The sequence below is a fragment of the Gambusia affinis genome, linkage group LG15, assembly GCF_019740435.1.
Source record: "Gambusia affinis linkage group LG15, SWU_Gaff_1.0, whole genome shotgun sequence".
Taxonomy (NCBI): domain Eukaryota; kingdom Metazoa; phylum Chordata; class Actinopteri; order Cyprinodontiformes; family Poeciliidae; genus Gambusia; species Gambusia affinis.
The window spans coordinates 16,076,863-16,097,658 of NC_057882.1; the positions used below are offsets into that span (position 1 = coordinate 16,076,863).

At 38.4% G+C, this 20,796-nt stretch overlaps 1 protein-coding gene across 3 annotated transcripts in view; it reads left to right on the plus strand.

The window, feature by feature from the left end:
* The window catches only part of abr (ABR activator of RhoGEF and GTPase), a 131,229-nt gene that overhangs the window by 39,552 nt on the left and 70,881 nt on the right, over positions 1 to 20,796 (plus strand). For 2 of the 3 annotated variants that reach the window (XM_044139723.1, XM_044139724.1), the window contains exons 2-5: positions 2,749 to 2,915; positions 12,802 to 12,900; positions 14,586 to 14,771; positions 19,730 to 19,837. In XM_044139723.1, the coding sequence (XP_043995658.1) occupies positions 2,749 to 2,915; positions 12,802 to 12,900; positions 14,586 to 14,771; positions 19,730 to 19,837 (560 nt within the window). Of the gene's footprint in view, positions 1 to 2,748; positions 2,916 to 9,071; positions 9,317 to 12,801; positions 12,901 to 14,585; positions 14,772 to 19,729; positions 19,838 to 20,796 lie in introns of those variants that run through there. The other variant, XM_044139725.1, reaches the window with a different exon arrangement.

The following is a 20,796-nucleotide window of genomic DNA, read 5'->3' on the forward strand; positions in this document are numbered from 1 at the left end:
ATTCTGATCTTACTCCAGTCTAATCCTGCCGACATGGATGGCCAAACAGAACAGGCTGCAGCTGGCGGATTGTCTAAAACATTCTTTCTCTCTGTTGATCGCCAGCAAAACATTAACATAAAACATTAAACATACAACAGCGACATTAATGAAGCTCTGTGACGAGAGGTGAAAGCAGTGCTGTGTGAGATACGAACCTTTTCAGGCTAACTAAGAAGAAGTGATATTCTCCATTCTGTAAACCTCAGGAGTAGAGAAACGAAAACATGAAACAACTAATGCTACCATGGTGATGAAAGTCAGTTTCTTCCTCCTCTTTAAATCTCTGTCTGGTGACACGGTTAGGAAGCTGAACACAAACAGATGTTGGAGACACAATTTTCAGTCTCTGCAAAAAAGCTCTGGTGACGTCACATCAGAGAACTTTAAATTTCAGAGTACTTTTGACAAAAAACCTTCTTGAAATGCTTACGTGGAAATCCATGCTTCATTGTTGAGCAGGTATTTTAATCTTGATCTGTTTTTGTGAATTAGCGGCAGTGGGTCTGGCTTGTCCAAAAGATAGTTACAGTTACTTCCTCTTCCCTCTCTCCCTCTGTGTGGCTTTCATTAAAACTGCTGAGCAGATCTAATGAGCTGAAAGACTGACCAATCACATGCCAAATTGCCCTTCTGAGAGACTCTCACACACTTAACACCAATAATGACGAAATCAAACAGCTAATATGCGTAGCGGTCGGGATGGATAAAGTGAACCAGTCTACTGTATGCACTCCAGCTCCCTGGAGTTGGAGCTGCATTTCTGAATGGGCTCTGTGTCCCTCAGATGTTTCTCCAAGTAGAAAATATAGAGCAATCATGGCTGCCTGCTGTAAAATAGATTTGATTTGGATTCTGATCAGCATGTTAGCATCTTCCTCACTTTAATACTTCACGCTCCACTCTTGTCTTCCTGCAACGCTTCACGGAATGCAGCTATTTCTGCGTATGCATGACAGCTGCATAAAGATCATGTCCCGATTCAAATGATCAATTATCAACACACACACACACACACACACCCCAGCATGCAGCTCACAGATGGAGGCTCTTGATTGACAGGTGGGCCTAATGACTTGAGGTACGTGTCACAGACTGCATGTCCAGACGAGCTGCAACATTAACTGCATGATGTGAATTGTCCCAGCGGGGTCTGAGTCCCGCTTTTCCTATCAATTTTTATCTGCATCTCATTAGAAACGACTGATATATTTTATGCAAACACACCCGCCCTCTTCAGGGCTAGAGCTCCCACACAACTCCCTCACAATCACTGTAAAACATCACCGAAATTCAATTTAGAATTTTTAAACACTGCTGACTCAGTCTATTTGATTTTTGTGTGTATTTAACCATTATTTATACAGGTTGCCTCATTGAGAGTCGATATCTCATTTACAAGAGAGACCCGCTTTGATAAAACATAGCATCAAAAATACAAACACAGTAACGATACAAGTTGTTAAGAAATACAACTAAACTTAATAAGCTAATAAAATGTGAACCAAAAACAAGAGCAAGTTTCATAAGGATTCTCTCTTTGTCTTAAAAAACCCCCAAAAGAAATCTGCTTGAAAAGGAATGTGCTAGTTTCTGTGGGAAAATCAGCTGTGATAACATAAATCAGCCTCTGTTTTTTATTTTTTTATTCGTCTCTCGTTCTTTGAATATGTAGTTGTTTTTCCAGTCGTCTTGTTTTTGCTGCTGCTCTTTTGATGGCAGGACAGGAGTGATTTCACAGTCGGCGATGTTCCTTTCCACCGGAGCTGTCACCAATACTCAGGGTTTGACTGTCAGTGTTGATGAGTTTCGACCTGATTTCTGACACAAAGTCCAGTACATGCCTGTGTCAGGGCTGCGATTCCACAAAGTTAAAGTTAGCCCTTGGCTTTGGACTTTTGGCACTTTTTTGCTTATAGGACAGCAAATAATCAGGGGGAAAAAATTGGCACAATCTGCAGGTTTTCCATTTAATCACTAATCAGAGCCTTCTTTATACAGTATTAGAAGTACATTAAAAGTTGCAAATAATTTATTTACTTTTGTTGAAAAATAAATCAGCCCAGACTTCCTTCGTAAAAGATTCTGGGTAAAACAGATTTGCAGACAAAGACGTTTTTAACTTGGATGCAAAATTTATAGATTGCTTTGTACTGTTTTGGCTTAAATACGGCTCTGAGGGTGGACGATTAATCGATTACTGAATTGACTATTTCAAAAACCGATTAATCTCAATTACTTTGATTAGTCGTTCCAACTCTATTTCATGTTTTCAGAGCTCTGTCTGAAATGAACATTTTCATTTTGGGTTTAGTTGCTTTTTCTCGACGCTTTCACAGCAAATTGTTATTCAGTATAAGAATTAATTGCTTGGAGTTTTTTTAAGTGTCTGGAAAGTGATGCCTGTAGCTGGAAGTGATCCCTTTGTTCTGTGGTGAACTGTTAACCCGCACTTTTCTTGCATCAGAGCAGCTGGAAAGCCCTCCAGCCGTCCAGCTTATAACCTTATCCTCCATCAGGAAAACAGAGACTCATAAACAGTGACTTTTATTATTTATGCTCTAATTATTGTGGACATTTTCATGGAAGATTGCATTTTGTTTTACTGGCGAAAGTCAGGGCAAAATGTGCTGCGAATGTATCGCATTTTTACCTGCTTACGGTCGACGATAAACCTGAACTTTTCTCTCCTTCCCCCTCCACATACAGACTTCAATTACAATACAGATGGCTACGACGGGGACGGAGCCGAAGACGGCAAGTCCCAGGATAGCTCCGAGACGCTGCCCTACATAGACGAATCGCCCACCATGTCCCCACAGCTGTGCGTGTCTCAGGGGCCTGATGGTGAGGCGGTCTCCCCCTCGCCTCTGGAGGTAAGAAGAGGAACACAAATACGCATAACAGGGGAGGGAAAAGCGTTTTGACTTGGGAAAACTATTCATACCCCCTTGTGTTTATTGAGGTTTTATACACTGTGAACATACCGTTCCTTAAGGGGTACTTTGGGGATCCTTTATTTATTTATTTATTTATTTTTTACTTGAAACTGGGTCTCTGTGTTTGTCAGTCACACAAAGTAATAATGAAATACACTGACTCTTGTGAGACTAAATGTAAAAAATTAAAGGGGTAAAAATAATTTTTCAAGGCAATGTAGGTACTGTACGTAAATGACAGAACAGGACGAAACGGGAGGGTAAATTGCTGCCCCTGGTGGTTGATTATGTGGTAGATTGCTTTCCACTGAATATATTTAAATCAAAACATTTGTACATGGATGAGTGATTTTATGGAATTTTTTTAAAGATAAGTTAGACTGATGTGTAGCAGTGCGTGTTACTAGAAACTCTACCGTTAATTAGATGACTGCATTTCCTGTGTAAATAAACGCTGCTGTCCATCCTGCAGCACTTCATCCTCGTTTTCCCTCAAACATCTGATTAAAGGCTCTTAGCTGCTCTACTCCCAGACCCGTTCTAAATACGAGATGATTGATGGCAGCTCCTCTTTCTGTGTCAGCTCCACACATTCGGCCGAAAAGATTAGATTAACCGAGGGTTGTTATGGGCTTTGACGATAATCACTGAATTCTGGTAAATACATGATCTCAACCCAAGCATGAGAAGTCGTGTTTAGTTCTCACCACGGTGCTAGTTATGTTGCATATGTTCAAAAATGTGGCCCTGTAGAGTCTTTTTGGTTATTTTTTCTTTTTCTTTCCTGAATTTGTGGATTTACTGACCTGTTTTTACTCAAATGATCAACCTTCCAGCAAAACAGGCCAGTCATTCGTTTAAGGCTGCAACTAACGATTATTTTAGTAATCGATTAATCTATCACTCATTCTGATGATTTATCGAGTAATCTGATAAAAAAAACGAGACATTCTCAGGTTTTCGTTTAACCACTTAAGCATATTTTACACCATATTGGACAAATAATTTGATTACTTTTTATGATGAGAAAATAAACATGTATAAAATGCAACAACATGGCATTCCCTTAGTAAATCTGAACCGGATGAAGCTGAAACTACATCACTAACTTGGCTAAAACATATTTACAGACAAGGGTCTTTTTTCTCATAAATGCATATGTTTTTCATGCAATTCTGGCTTAATTGCTGCTCTAATTGTGTTTTTAAAATTTTTTTTATTAAAGGCCATACTTTTGGAGTCTGTATATTCCAGTTAACGATTAATCGATTACTAAATTAGACGAGGATTTCAATAATAATTGTTTCAACCTTAGGTCTGTTGGTGCTACTTTGTGCAGCTACTTCCTCAGGAAAAAAACTGCATTTTAATCCTTAGTGCCTGAAGTTCTCATTGAATTTAAATTTAAGTTGTTGAGTTTTTTTCTTACTTACTTCTCTTTCTTACTTACTGCTGATTTTACCTAGATGGGCTTTTCTTGCTGAAGTGCAGGGAACGTTGTGACTCCTTCAGCATTAGAAAAAAATACATTTAAATAAACCAGGTGACATTTTAGATAGTAAATCATTCTAGGTCAGTTTTGAATTGTCCCAATTCAGATGTTTTCTGGCCTCCTGTAATTGTTGTGGTTCAGCTCTGGTGACTGGAGGGCCACTGAAACAGATGGACTCGATTTGCCAGTCTGCGTGTAAATTAGAGCACATGTGTGGCATTGATCAATATCTGTCACTCTAGGAATTTTGATTTACAGTGCAAACTTATTTGCAACATTTAACTTTTCCATATTGTCAAGTTGCAACTACAAGATGTTTTATTTGGATTTTATGTAACAGACGAACAAGAAGTGGTACAGAAGCAGAGAAAAAAGGGTTGAAGTCTCATGTTTTTGCAGCCTCAAACTGATTTTCTTAAAGGATATGATGTCATCTGATCTTTGCCTGTTTGCTGTGTGCCCTACTGCTAATTTGGGCTTCTTGCACTTCCTTCATGAAGTGTATAAATAATAGTGTGATTGTTCTTCCATCTGAGTTGTGGAGCATAAAGATACTAAAGTTAACAACGTCGGAAGGATCCTGATCACAAATGAGAACAGAGGAGTAATGACATTATGGATTCATCACAACTGGTACCATCTTCTTAATGGTACCAGAAGATGATGCCATTACCATCTTCCAATATGCAATGGCAATATTTCAGGATGGCAATATTGCCATTGCATGATTAGCTTAATGGCTTAGCCCTCTTCAGCGCTATCAACATGAATGAGTGGCTTGTTTCTCCCCTCAGAGCACAGGAGGAATAAAGTTGGTTTGTTTCCAGTATAAAAAATAAGATTACCTTCCCATATTTACTAATTTCTCCATTGTTTCTTCTTCTATCATCAGTACTTTCAATTTCCTAAATTTCAGTATTTGCTCTCTGTCGTTGATTCTATTTTTTATTCTAGATTTTAAGCACCATTACTATGTAATCACTTTGATATAAATACTCCCAGTCCTCATCCAGGATGTGTTTTTAATCGAGCTAATTCATAAATTATTAAGCTTCTTATTCAGATGTGTACGTTTGCTGGCGGTCAGTCTGCTTATTCACTGAAATGGAAGCTTGTCTCCATCTAGTGGTAAGCAGCACTAACAGCAGAAGATGGGGAAAATTGTTAGTTATTAAAATATGAAACTTTTAAGAAGAATACTTTGGATATATGGTGCCAAAAATCTACCAAACCCAAACTGTCTTAAAAACAAGTAGAATGAAACATCTTTTGGTTTTCTGAAACTTTTACTTCAGGGACCTAGGAGTTAGTTGGAAAAAAATCAAACAATTTCTTGTAATTTTTCAAGAAAACAAATAATATGACTTTACTTTTGTACAGTTTGTGTTTAAAAAAAGGTAACACTTTATTTGACAGCGTGTGCATAAGACCGACATGTCACTGTCATAAACATGACATAACAGCTGTTATGAACATGAAGGAGGCTTTACGAATGTCTATAACTGCTGTTATGAACTGTCATTCGGTAAATAATGACACTTTTAATGCAAAGTTGCTTTAAAAGGTCCATTAGAAGTGCCAACTTTGTATTATTTTGTAAATAATAACACTTGAATGCAACGTTGGCCCTTTTAATGAACTTTTAATGCAACCGTTTGAGCAACTTTGCATTAAAAGTGTCATTATTTACCGAATGACACGTCATGATAACACTCAGACATTCGTAAAGACTCCTTCATGTTCATAACAGGTGTTATGTCACGTTTATGACACTGTCATGTCAGTCTTATGCACAACCCGTCACATAAAGTGTTACCAATAAAAGTATCTAAATTGCTATGCGTGAGCTGCATAGCCTGTAATAGTCGGCATCTCCCACAAAACAGCACAGCCAGAGAAGAAAATGTGAGCGCCTGAAGTTTTCTTCACTTTCTTCCTCCTCATGCTTGTTAAGTCGGCCTCTATTTCTGCTGAATTCGCAGAGCCTTTCACAAAAGCCGACAGCTCCCAGCTATAACACATGTATGCAGTATGATGTACATAAATAAATAGGAATAAAATGTGCACATATTTATATTCTCCTGACAGAACAGTGAGTTTTCTAAAGCTTGTGTTTGGTTTGTCTTCACTACTTATCACTGGTTCTCCTTTGTCTTACTCTGGTGTCGTTTTCTGTCTGCTTTCCTGCTCTTTAACGTTCCTTACTCCTCACATTAATGGCTGGAAATTGTGCTGACTTTGAAATATAAGCCACGAACACAAGATTAGCTAACATATGCACTTCCCAGTGTTTGGTTTATTAAGTAAGGCTGACATTTATGATTATCACCTTGAAATTTTGCCATTTTTGCTTTGCATAAACAGTGACAATACACAAAAAATTAGTGAAACCTTCAGCATGACAGCCTTTGAGCAATGAAGCAAGATAATAGTCACCGTGGGTGACAGTTTTTATAGCAAGTTATATTTAACAGTATTCCACCATCATTGCAGACCTCAATCATTAAAAAATACAAACACACCTAAATAAACTCTAATTAGTAATATATGTCTTGTATAGCGTCATTGTTTTCAACCTACTGCACAGACTTTTCTGTAAATTCGTCCAAGATGATTTAAGATAAAGTTGATTCATCTGTAGAACAAAATGTTGTGGCTAGCTTTTTGGCTATTTTTGTTTTGAAATCCTTGTTCAATAAATGTAAAAACTGCTTAATTTGAAAATGAGCTTCTGATGACATCCAATTATAAGTTGCTTTTGAGTATTTTTCTGGGTTTGTTTAGTTTTTTTTTTTTGGTATTTTACTTAAATTTCTCCACTAAATGGCTTCTGAACAGCTGCCACAAACACCGACTGCGTTTTGAGGAAATTCATTAAACAACAACAACCTTTGACAATATTTGAATATCCAGTCCACAGATGGGAAGGAAAAAGCTCTTTTATCACCAAAAATTCAGATTAAAATCCTAAACGTATACGTATAATTAACGCATTCATCATGCGTTAATTTATATTCAACGAGAACTGCCTTTTGAAGCATCAAGTAAAACCGGTCATTGATAATTATGAAGCTTGCAATATACTGCGGTAAGTTGTTGAAGCTATGTAGACTGAGAGTAAAAATACATAACACTTGTACCAGCGCCGACAAAGAAAATAGATTAACTCAAGCTAGAAAAGTTAAAGGTTGTGGAAGCATGGATATTCACACTAAGACTAAAAATAAAATAAAAAAAACAGAAAAATAAGAATAATGAGATCAAATTTACAACAAGAAAAAATAATTCTGCATTGTTGTTAAAAATCTATAAAGTCAATGTGCATCTGAGTGGGATAACTTCAAAAAAAAAATGTTCAAGATGTGTGTTATTTGTTGGGAGAAAACAGCAACAGACTACAAGAAATAACAAAAATAGTGTGCAAATAACAGCGGTGGTGTTATTTGAAATGAGACAAACTGCAGAATGAGACAGATCGCAGGGGCGTAAACACTTAACGAGTCTGAGTTTGTGGGGAAGCAGCGATCGTTAAATTTTATAACATCTGCTGGGAGGAAGGAGCTGTGATGTCGCTCATTTGTGCGCATAGGATGCAGCAGTTCGTCACTGAAGGACCTCCAAGCTATTAAAACAAGTAATCTTTAAAAGTATTTTTGGATACTTCATTCACATCTGGAATCTTCAATTTAAGGTTAATTAGCCTTAAACATTTGCTGCCTAACTTACAGAAATCCTGTTTAGCACAAAAATCAATTAGATGGAAAGATTCCATTTGGAATATATAAACATTGGTACAAAATAACCGTCTGAAGACAATGTCAACGTTCGCTTCCGCTTCACCATCAAAATCAGCATTCGGGGATCATTAGAGTGCGACTTAAGAGTGAACTTAAAGGCACCGAAGTGTTTAAAGTCTGTAAAAGTTGCTAGTTGCTAGTTTGCCCCAGTTTTTACCAGTACCTCCATTCTTGTGCCTTTTGTGACGTCATCAATCCAAATAACGCAAAGGAGATTTTTCTTCTTCTTCTTCTTTTCAGTGGGATTTGTGAAATTCTGTTGTCTCATTTATTCATCACCTAGCTTGTGTTTTCATTGTAAGTGTCAATGAGACCAAAATACATCACTTTATGGTATCTTTAAAGCCCAACACGGAGCACATTCAGGAACCTGTTGTTTACGGGACAGCATCGACGGCTCTGAGCAGTCCGCTAATGAGACGATGACCAAAGGAGAAAAGCTGTGCGGCGCGTACCCGTGCGAGGAAGGCAGAACCTGTGTTTCATAATGAGGAAGTGGCTTTTGACCGATGAGAGCAGAAGGATGAAGTAAAGAAGAGAAGAAGAGAACGCAGGCGAGTGTCCCACCGTTGACTCTAAAGAGAACCGGCCCGCGCAGCCATCAAGGAAGTGGCTGGATAGCGTTTGTTGTGAGAGGAGGGGCGGGTAGAGAGGGGAGGGGCCGACCGTATCGACCGAGGTGGAACTGCAACACACACACACACACACACACACACTGAACACACAGAAACACCAGGAAGCCCAGCAGAGGAAAGGGGGGGTGGGGTTGCGTAGGCGGGGCCCTCTCTCCCTTTCTCTCCCTCACCCTGTCGGCGTCCAGGCGACTCGCTCCGAAGGGAAAATCCTGATGTGTCCAGGCGGGCCCTGATCCAGAAGCAGAGAGAGGAGAGGAGGTGGCAAAAGAGCGGGCAGGAGAAGAAGGAACCATGGAGGAGGAAGAGGAGGAAGTGCTGGGCTACTTGGACAAGGTGCTGGAGGAGGAAGACGAGGTGTTTGAGTATGGAGATGGCGAGCTGGACCTCATCACTCCGATACATAAACAGTTCAAGGTGAGGTGAGGCGGGCGCTGGACAGCCGGATGCCGGAAAAACCCGCCGGCGACGCAAACACTTGAAAGCTGATCCACTCGTAGACTAACTGAAAGCCGTAATTGGAGTCCTCTTATGATGTGGCGTCAATGTGTTTGTTTTTCTGCCTGTGAGACATCTGTGCCACAGCCGTTTGGGTGTGTGTGTGTGTGTGTGTGTGTAACAAAGCAGCTCCTCTGGAGCACATGTCTCCTCACTCTGCTGCTCTGTGAACACTTTTGATTTCTGCTGCCCAAGCTAACTTCTGTCTGTGTGTGCGTGTGTGTGCGTGGGTGGGTGTGTGAGTATGAACTCCTCTCTGCAGTTGAGCTGTCTCACACTGCCACAATATCAGCTCTGTTACCTCAACCAGTGAGTACAGGGGGTGCAAAAGGGACGAATGTATGGAGAATCCTTCTGTGTTGGGGAAGGAAAAAAATAAATACTTCCTTGCTTTCTGGATTTCTCATCTTGGCCTTGCTACACAGTAGCTCTTTGTACAGCGGAGGGAAAATATTCTTCTTCGTGTCTTTTTTTCTTCCCCCCTTCCAACTTTCTACGACGTATTCAACACTAAAATGGTAAAGTGAGCTCTTCTCCTGCACTTTAGCAAGTTTAGCCAGGGGTCAGGTCTAAACTCCATCCTGCAGTGTTTCAAAAGTATTCATACTGCTTAAACATGCTCTCATTTTGTCACAATAAATTGTTATTTTGAGACCATTTTCAAGTAATATATTGATAATGGAATAATAATGCAAGTTTGGCCTCCTAAGGACCAACAAGCTTTAGTTTAGTAAAGAACACACACAACCGAAACCATAAATAAAATGGATTTGAATGTCACTGTAAACAAAATGTTAATCATCATTGTGATAAAGCTCATTGTAATTTATCACACGACTAATTGATTAATTACTTATTGCGGCAAAAACCATATGTGTTTTAATGGGATCTAATGCCATAGATCAACAGAAAGTAGAGTGTACTTGTGGAGGGAAATGAAAAGGATGAATGTTTTGAGTATTTTGTTTACAACTAAAAATCTAGAAGCTAAAATCTATTTGAGTTCAGCTCCCTGTACTCTGATTCAACTAAAATAAATCAAACCAGTCATTTGTGAAATACTAAAAGCTTCAGTTGTCAATAACCTGAGATTAAATTTCTTGCAAGAGGACTCTATTTATGCAAATGCATGCCACACTTTTCAGATTTTTATTTCTAAAAAGCTGAAAATAAATTTAACGATTTATTTCACCAAGTCTTTATTAAAAAAAAGCTTAGAAGGTTGTAGTAACAATTAAGCCCGTCGCAATAAATAAATTAATTACATAATAGATTAAAATGAGCTTGATCATTTTAATTTGGATGACTATATTAATTAATATCGTTGAAAAGCCGACATTTTGATATTTAAAAAAATTGACAACCAGTACAAAATAGTTATTTGCACTGTTTTTTAACAAAAGTCCTAACATTTATTTTACATATTTCTGTTGTGGGTTTTTTGGATATTTAAAATGTTTCCTAGTTCCAGTGTTGAATGTTCTTTACATTTTTAATTTTTTAAATCTTTTGTGTTGTATAATAACACTTCCCATTATTATTATTATATTAGTTGAAAATGGTCTCAAAATGACAATATTACCGTTTATCACAACAGTTTCTAGGATAATTTACCAGAAAAAATTATCCTAAGCTTACACTAAGCGCATACATTACAACCTTGTTCTGTTGTTTGGGTCAGCCGTGTCCTGCTAAGGAAATAGAACCTGGTTCGATCCACAGAAACATCTGTTAGTACCACCCTTGCTAAACAGTTAGCTGTGTCTTTAAAAAAAAAAAAAAGACTTGTGATTCAACATACTTCGTGTGATAATCGTCATCACAAACCACACCTTTGGTCTTCAGAGATAACATCGATGTCAGAGGTAGCCGGTAGTTGAGACGGATTTAACACGTAGAGCCAAAGTCGGGCCTTCTTCCCCCTCTCTTAGGGGAGGGCTGGTGTGCTGGTATCATCGCAAGGATCTGACCGTGTTAATAATTAATTGTCCTTCCTCCTCACTAGTTGCTTTTTGCAGATCTGTGAAGGTACATGTGTGTGAACAGATTTAGAAACCCAGCCCATACAGACACAGCAGAAGATTTTTATTTCTTTCCATCCACAGAACTGACTCATATAGCAAAGTTTTATTTTTATTTTTTTTATCTGATATTGTGGCGTTATGACATGAAGCTCTCCTATGTGGTACATTGATCAGGATTCAGTGTCATTTAATGCAAAAAACACAAAATCTTTCCAAGTATTTTTGGTCTAGTTTCATATATGTAAGCATACTGGATAAAAAGATATTTGCACTAGAAACTAGACCAAAGTTTCTAGTGGTTAGCTCTGTTTTTGCAGTGCATTCTTGTGAAAAAGACGTTTCACATTTGCTTCTTATCGGGTCTGGATTTTTTTTTTTACTGAAATGAATGCACTTTTTCTTCTAGGTTTGTGTCTTGGCAGATAATTAAGCGCAAACCTTAAGAAGAAACTGCTGCCTAAAAGTAAAACTGCATGTGCCTCAACTATCCTCACACTCGCTGGCTAAGGAACGGTTAATACAAAGAAAGAAAATGTCCTGACCCAGGTTATGTTCTGTGGAAATATCATAAAATTGCATTCCTGAAGAAAAGTTGCCTGGAAAACGGGGAGGAGAAACAGACCAAATTAGCACGGGAGTTGAGGAAAAATGCACAGAAACTCTTGCTCTGACAACGCTGAATGTTATGCACACAAAAGAGACTCCAAAACATTCATTCAGATTTAAATGAACAGTTTGAAACAGATAAAATATAATCTAAAAATTATAGTTTCCTTTAACTGGAAACTTCAAACAAACTAGAGGAACTGATTGGTATTAGACTTTCATTGCAACCTTCCTTGACATATTTACACCTTGCATGTAGTATGTGAAGAAACTATGGATCTGTTATCCATATCTTTGGATAAGAGATCCAAAACATTTGGCAGCAATATAGAGCCAGATATAAAATCAACTTTCTTCCAAGACTATATATGATTGTGAACACCATTCTTTTTATTTGAAAAAAGTTATGATTTTCCTGCACAACAGACCTAAACAGAAAGTATGTCATGTTTTGCTAAAACCGTGATTATAGCTGTGACTTCTTTGACACTGACTTCCATCTATAGCTGCAACCTGGGAGCTACATGAGTCAGCTAAGTGACCATCGACCTTTTCAGATGAGGAAATCTTCTCACTGCACAAGACTTATGGATTCCTGTCAGGCTTTTGTTTCAACCACGTGTGTGTGTGTGTGTGTGCTTTATTCTGGTGTTTACCCGGTGTCATAACGGCTCTGGCACCATGCAGGATATGAATTAAAGTCGTGGTCCTCCCGTGTGATGCCGGCATGTACTTTGTGTCCACTTCATGACGGCGTTGTGTGTTGTTCTGCAGGGAGAGGTTGAGAAAGGGCTGGAGATGAAGAAGCTGGTGCTGTCTGGTTTCTTGGCCAGCGAAGAGATCTACATCAACCAACTGGAGGCCCTGGTGTTGGTGAGACACACATTGAACCTGTTTAGTGGGTCAGAAAATACTCAATCATATTGAGAGCCGAACCGCTGCCACTGCAGTTTCCTGAAACACGTTTCCCCATGCTGAAGCAGCGCAATATGTCATTTCCTGCCTTTTTATAGCCACACGCTGCCCTATGACCAACATGGGGTTTCACACATGTCGAATTCAAGATCCCCGCTGTTTAGTAAAACTGAAGTTAGTAAGTAAAGATGGAACATCAGTAAAAGCAGGTTTTGTAGTGAGTTCGTCAAAACAGAGTCCAGTAAAGTTAAATCTGTCTGGGTTTTTTTAGTGGCTGCCGTCTCACCCAGACGTTACACAACACAACCCACTTTGTCTTTTTCCCCCAAAGTCGCTGAATGTCTCCAGAAGACATTTGCATCATGTTTTTTAGTTCTACTTTGTTTTTAATCACCAACTTTCATGTTGAAAACCTCAGTAGCAGACCAGCGCAGAATTTGTTTCTGCTTGTGTAGCCGTTTACAGCCGCTTTGAGTCTAAACCTCCGTCACCGCAGGCTTACCCACGATGAGGGATTGTTGTAAAGTTAGCGACTTGACGCTATCGGCTGGGCTTCTGTAGACAGACATGTATTTTATAATCAACTCAGTCCAACTGTATTATGTAATAAAAAACATGATTTCGTACTATTTATAGTTGAATTGGAAATTCACTAAATGCTTGGACTGGGTTTGAATGAAGTGGATTAATTTAATTTGATTCTAATTAACTTTAGTGACGGACACCTGTTTGTCTTCTCAATCGCCTTCAGATGGCGTGTATGTAAATAAACTGAATTTAGTTGATCTGTTTACTTTCAGTTCAGTTTAGTAGAGTCGTATAACGCCAGTCTTTTTCTGGTGTTATATGGTTCAGTTTTACATTCTTCACATGCTTATTCTGAAACAATACTGTCCTGATTGATCGATTGCTTCCTTCCTTCTCATTTTCTCTGTTACGACTGCACAATGATCCAATTACTTATGTCGCTTGTATGTTTTATATATAGAAGTGGGGGTGGCCATCTGGGGTTAGTTTCACTGCGATATTTAGAGGTACGATTGTGATAACAATTGGCTTTAAGAACCACTTACTATTGCTGTTTTAGGTAGCTGAATAGCCGAGTCTGCATGGCAATCATAGCTGCAGAAACACAAATGGTGCTTTTGTAAAACATTTTCTTTACGAAACCGGCCACATAAAGCTGCTCACTGGCTGATATCCTGATGCGTCTCTAATTTTATACATTGTTCAAGCTTTTATGTTGAATGACACTTTTCCACATCTTCTATGGAGACTACTAGCTATGCACTGTAACACTGTTTGGACATTTCAAATTATTTTTGATGGACTCGACTGGTCTAGTGAATGAATACCAAACTTTTTATGCAGTCCTTTCATTCTCGTATATCTACTGGATCAAACTGTGTGCCTGTGGCCATCATGACCACTGAATAAAAAACAGTGAGCTAGCCTGTCTGATGCGCCTTCATCCAATCTCTGAAGTCAGAAATACTCTGACTCATCGTTAGCCCAAGAGAAAGCTTTTAAGTTTTTCACTCTTATCTGGACCCTCAATCCCACCCACCAGAACGAATCTGCTCTCAAATCCGACATGGTCTAACATTCCATCAATTCAACCAGATTTCTTTCTCCCTCTGCAGCCCATGCGCCCCCTGAAAGCCGCAGCCACCAGCTCGCAGCCCGTCCTGACCATGCAGCAGATAGAGACCATCTTCTACAAAATCCAGGACATCTTTGAGATCCACAAGGAGTTCTACGATGCCCTGCTGCCCAGCATACAGCGCTGGGACGAGAAGGTCACCGTGGGGCATCTGTTCCAGAAGCTGGTGAGTCTGACGTTGCCTCAAGACGTTAAACTGCGTGGGTCTTTTTTCTTTCTTTCCTTTTTTCCCCTCTTTGATGTCATCCATCCACAGAGAACAAGAAAATGGTTGTTGAAAAGAGAGTTGTCAGGCTTCTCTGAGTTGCCTGCCAAATTTAGACAAGTGATTCACCAAGTAGCTGTTCCTGTTTGTGTGTGTGTGTGTGTGTGTGTGTGTGTGTGCGTAGAGGTGTGCTTGTGTGTTCCTGACATTTGCAGAAATAGTCCAGCTTTCAGTCTAGCACTTTTTGGTTGTTGTTTAGTTCAGAAAGATTGGTGTCCGATCAGTTCACATTAATCATCTTAGCAGTGAATTTTGAAATATCAGGCTTTATCAATTTGGTTTAGTTTTTAAAAAGTAAACAGTTAAACTGAACTGCTTTAGATGGATTGTAGCTAATCTTCTATTTAGCCCATAACAATGTGCCAATGTAGAATCCAAAATCCACTATAATCATTAAAAATTGTTGAATTCAAGTTATTTTTTCAGTAATAATTTGCAGCAGTAAGCTCATATTTGAGTTCATAGAAACTGATTTTGTTTCTCTGCTGTTATTTTCTTACCTTGTCTTGAATCAGACGATTTATTGTCCTGTAGCTGCTTTGGCTAAGACCACGTTTCCTGAAGATTAATTCATGTGCATTATCTGGACATGAATTAATCAAATGTCTGTTCCATCACGAGAGATCCTGTGCTGTTGTTGCTGTGATTAGAGCAGAGAAAGTGTTTTCCAGCTCAGTAACAGATTGTAGCATCTATTTTTCAACACGACTGTGGCTCAACTTGCTTCTGATTAATTGTTGCTTCTGTTGGCTGCCAGCTTAAAAAGCCAAGAATCCTCTTGGTGTTTACAACACCTGTCATCGCATGAGTTGATGTCTTTTGTGTAGCTGTCCAGTTAAGGCATAAATCTGGATTCTTGGAGGATCAGATTTAGACACATTGTAAAGTATTTCAGTCAGGAAATGTCTGTAAATCTATGATTGTGCCAAAGGTTATAGCCCCAAATTGATTTACTGGATGCCATATAAACAAACAACATAAAATCTAAAAACAACAACCATGAAATCAACATAAAGTTTTTATAACTTTCATGAAATCTGCAGCGTTGAACTCTTTTATATTATTTACATTGTACAAAAGTTTTACAATTATTGGGTTTTCATCAACAAAAAGAAGTGCATGGATTATGAAGTGGAATTAATCGGATGAATCAATTATTGGAATAATCGTAAACAAATTTAGTGATCGATTCACCATAAACCGGAGAATACAATTTCAAAAAAGGCCATTTGTTGAAAAAGTAACATACTCAGAGCAGTAATGAGACCAAAACTGTTAAAAAAATATAAATATATTTAATTTAAGTTAAAAAAAGAAAAAGAAAATCCTTTGTCAGTAAATCCTCACTTTTGGCTTCATTTGGTCCAAATTCACTAAAGGAATTCTATGTTACTGCATTTCAGGCAATAAAGTTTTTATTTTCTAATTAAAAAGGTATTGACGTATTTGTTTATGAGAACCTTCTTAGAGAACATGGCATCAAGAAGTCTTGGAAATTTTTTATAGAAATTTAGTGAAGTCTTTCAGTAAACCGAAAATGGACTTTTGGTGTTAGATATTATGACCCAAAACACAGAAATCATTCAGCAGACATAAAATCAGCTTTATTCCATAGTTAGATCAGCTTCCAGAGTCAAATCCTGTCAAAAGCCCCCAAAATGTTTCAGATCAGAGTAGGCCTGATGAATCTCGATTAATTGTGGTGAGTTGATTATTGAAATAATCTTCGTATAATCTAATTTTGAAATCTTGAAATAATCTAATTTAGTAATTGATTCATTGTTAACTGGAGTAGTCAGACTCAAAAAATGGCATTTGCTAAAAGAAAACATGTATGAGAACGGCTTAATGTTTTGTGCATATTTTTCATTTTTAATGATTTTTCTAAATTCAATTAATTGATTAATTGTCAGAATAATCGATAGACTAATTGACTACTAAACTAACTGCAAATTACTTTACACATCTTTACCAGGTCATGTGCATTAACCCAACTCCCCGCCCGGTTTTTGTCTTTTACAGTAAGAAAACGTTGACTCACCTCATGCATACAGAACCAGGGGTGTGTGAACAAATAAAACGTTTATTGAAAGTGTGGCATCAGCTGATGCTTAACATCAGACCAAATGGTACAAATGACTTCAAACTTTCCCTGCAGTGACTCTCTTCTGCAGGGATCACAGGAGTCACACCAGCAAGAGTCAGCTATTACTGGAGTCATCAACTCCCATCTGTGCTGTTTAAATGTGCGTAGATGAGCATGTTGTGTGACAGCAAACGCATTCAGTCGGAGTGGCCGTGTGAGGATACAGATGGCGGCGTAATTAGCTGCTATGTGCATCCTGCTGCTCCTCATCGGTAGCGTGGAGTCCACTGGAGCAGCAAGGAGTTCCGGGAAAATCGAGACGAAAGCCAGCTATGCTTCCCAGTCAGTTCGCCTTTCTCACACAAGCTGTAAACGATAAACAAAATACTATTTTCGACCTTCTGCATAAGTGGACGATATCCCGTCATTAAAAGGAAAGTTAGGGCAAAAGCCATGATTTTCTCAAAAACACCCCAAAGTTATAGTTTTGTTATTTTTTTACAAATCCTGTAAAATCCTCAGTTATTATGGGACATTTGGTATTTGAATGTAAAAAACACCTAAAGTAAAGAATAATTCTCCCAAACCTCAACGTGTTCAAGAGGCACTGACTGTATTTACCCAGAGTTTACATTTTAGTCAAGATGTAGATCAAGAATTCCTCTCTGCTTGTTTACATTAAGTTTACACTTAATACAATTAATCGGATCAATTAATTGTATAATTGTGATTAATTAATTATGGAAATCAACTAATTTCATAATTAGATCATCACTAACTGGAATATTTAGACATAAAAAGGTAATTTTGCATTTTAGGAAATTATTATTATTATTATTATTTTTAAAAAGGGATTGAATTATTTGTTCATTTTCATTTTCCCATGTATTTCTAACTTTGTATGAAATAAGCTCATGAGGTTAAATCTGCGGAATTTCCCAAATTTTCTTTTTAGCCGATTAATCAATTAATCATCAGAATAATCGACTACTAAAATAATTGTTCGTTGCAGCAATTAGATGATGTTGAGTTTAATATAGTTGTGATAAGGATAGAAGTGAACTGTGGTGTGTCCCAACTGGACGGCTGTTTTTGGAATCCCTTCCACTAAGAGCAGCACATGATCACCATCCGTTCTGCAGCCATGGTGTTGTTCAGTATTTCAATTTGTTGCTCGTTTCTTGTGTCTCCATCGGATCATAATCCCATGAATTGTTTCTAAAGACATTGGCCAGTGAGTGCAAATAGCTGATTTTTGATCAGCAGGTCAAATGCTGTAGCTGTATATAGTTGTTTATGTGTTTGTGGACAGTACCGCTCCCACATTCCCTCATTTTCCACCTGCCACTCTGACCGGCTGCGTGAAGTGTTGCAGTTTTCACTGGAGCGCCGTGGGCTTCCTCCCATTCTGGACACTTTGTCACAATGTCCCGGATCAACGTGAAGAACTGAAGAAATGTTGTGAATTTATATCAGTTTGTGCTTCCCACTCTCTCTATCTCTGGAAGTTTTTCTTCTCCTTCCAACATTGCACAGAAACTCACTTCTTTCTGTGATAATGTGATAATGAATCCTTATTTGGCTGGTTTTTGGGTTAAAATATTGAACTTATTGACTGAGTGAAAGCTTTTCTGTTCGTGCTGAAAAAGACCAAATGTGTATTGAAGTGTTATGCGATGGAAAAGCAGACAGTTTCTTTCACCAGTGATTTTCTGTTTCCCACTTTTCCATCACATCCTGATTTATGGGGTGCAGGATTAATAATTATCCACCTGAGCTGTCGATTTCTGCAGCTAAACCTTTTAAGGACCTTATCCCCATCTAAATTATGTGGTACATTTTACTGCTTTGTTTACAGCTAACAAAGTCCTCTGATGTTTGTTTTTGCGACATGACAAAATGTAAAAGTTGCAGGGATTTCAATACATGTGCAACGCTTTGTGTCTAGAAGAAAGATGGGAGGAAATGAAGATGAGATGAGGAGTTCAGGAACAAAAGTAACAATAGCCTCTGATTCACTCTGTTCAGTTAAATCCACTCCCATTGCTTTGATAGAGTGCAGTCAACTCTCCAGCTTCTGCATTCAAGCTAAACTGCAGCAGAGTGCATATGTACGCACTGCTGGCCTGCAGCCTGTGTTACAATGCACACAGTGCAGCAGAGGGGGGGCTGCTGGTAGATAGGAAGAGAAAGACAGAGACTCTTTCTGTGAAGGGGAAGCTCATATCTACCATTAAGGGGTTGTGAAAGGGATTTGTTGACTGTTGGTGTGTATTTTTATTTACTTTTAAGCCTTCATGCCAGACAGGATGGTACTAGTCTGTGTCCGTGCATCCTTAAAAAGTCTTAAAATCATCTAAAAAAAAACATTAAGGCATTGAAATGTCTTGAACGTTATTTTAAAAAGTAAATTGGATTAAAATATGTAAATCACAGATCTTACTTTTTTTTTTCCTTTATAAAACTATTTAATCTCATATATTTTATGTAGTTTTATTTTTATTTTTTTTCCGGTTGGGACTTTTATGCCAGGCAAAAATTTGAGTCGCACTGATTTCTTCATTGCGTTCTGTGATTCAAGGTGATTGAGGCGCCTGGCAACTAGTAGTTACCGGGCAAAAACCCCCAAAAACATTTAAAATGCTTACTTGAATTTGACTATGTATTCCTTCAGACATAAATAAAACCTTTTTTCCTGATAGCCATGCACCTTTTGGTTTGTTACGGTCCCTTTATATTTTTCTGACTTATCTCTTTTTCCGTCATGCTGTAGGCCAGCCAGCTGGGAGTTTACAAGGCCTTTGTGGACAACTACAAGAACGCGAAGGAGACGGCGGAGAAATGCAGTCAGGCCAACATCCAGTTCCAGAAGATATCTGAGGTTAGTTGTTTTTTATTTTTCTTTAAGGTAAAAGTATCGGTGAGCAGACAAAGAGCTGTAACGTGTCTGCCAAGGAAATCAGCAGCAACCATTGGCTTATGTATTGTAATGTGTATTAAAAACTTTGTTGCGTGTGAACAACAACGTTTATAGGTTTCTACATCACTGATTGGACAGCAAACGTGTCTCTTGTTTGTCTCGGCTCCTACAAATCCTTCTCACTTAGGTGATGATGAACAGAAACAAAGAAGGGAAGCAAACAAAGTTTAAATAATCCTCTCATTCAGAGAGGAGTGTTTATGGGGAAATATGCTCTTAGTATGAGGAACATGAGCGTACCTGTGTGAGTATTATGGTTGAACCATTTGACCCACACATGGACACATTAACAGACATGACAACAGTTAGAGTTGCAGTATGTATCTTTATTAAAAACTATGTTTTTTACATATTTGTTAAAACTGTCACCATGTCATGACAGCCTGCAATGAGACAGACAATCAGTGAAACGATCAATCTCCTCCACCTACACTCTTGTGTTATTATTGACGTCTGAAGAAATGCACCACTTCCTACCAAAAACAACCAATCAGAGCCAGGAGGTGGGTTTAACGCTGTCACTCAACATCATATACTCACTGCTACATGTGCCAATGGCGAAGAAGCAACTCACCGTTACAGGAAAACCGTTCATCCGCCGTCATCAGTGGCCATGCTAAGTAGCCTAGCATTCACAACGAGATCTGCTGATGGGGAAAAGCTGAAAAGCAATGGCAGCCTTTCATTAGTAAAAGCTGGAACATTGATGCATATATTTGATGTATATTTGCTTGATGATTTTGATTATGGCATTTGACAGAATGTAATGTTATAATGTTGTGTAACTATATTGTGTTTTTTGGTGTAAAGAACTTTGAACTGCTTTGTTACTGAAATGTGCAATACAAATAAGCCTGATT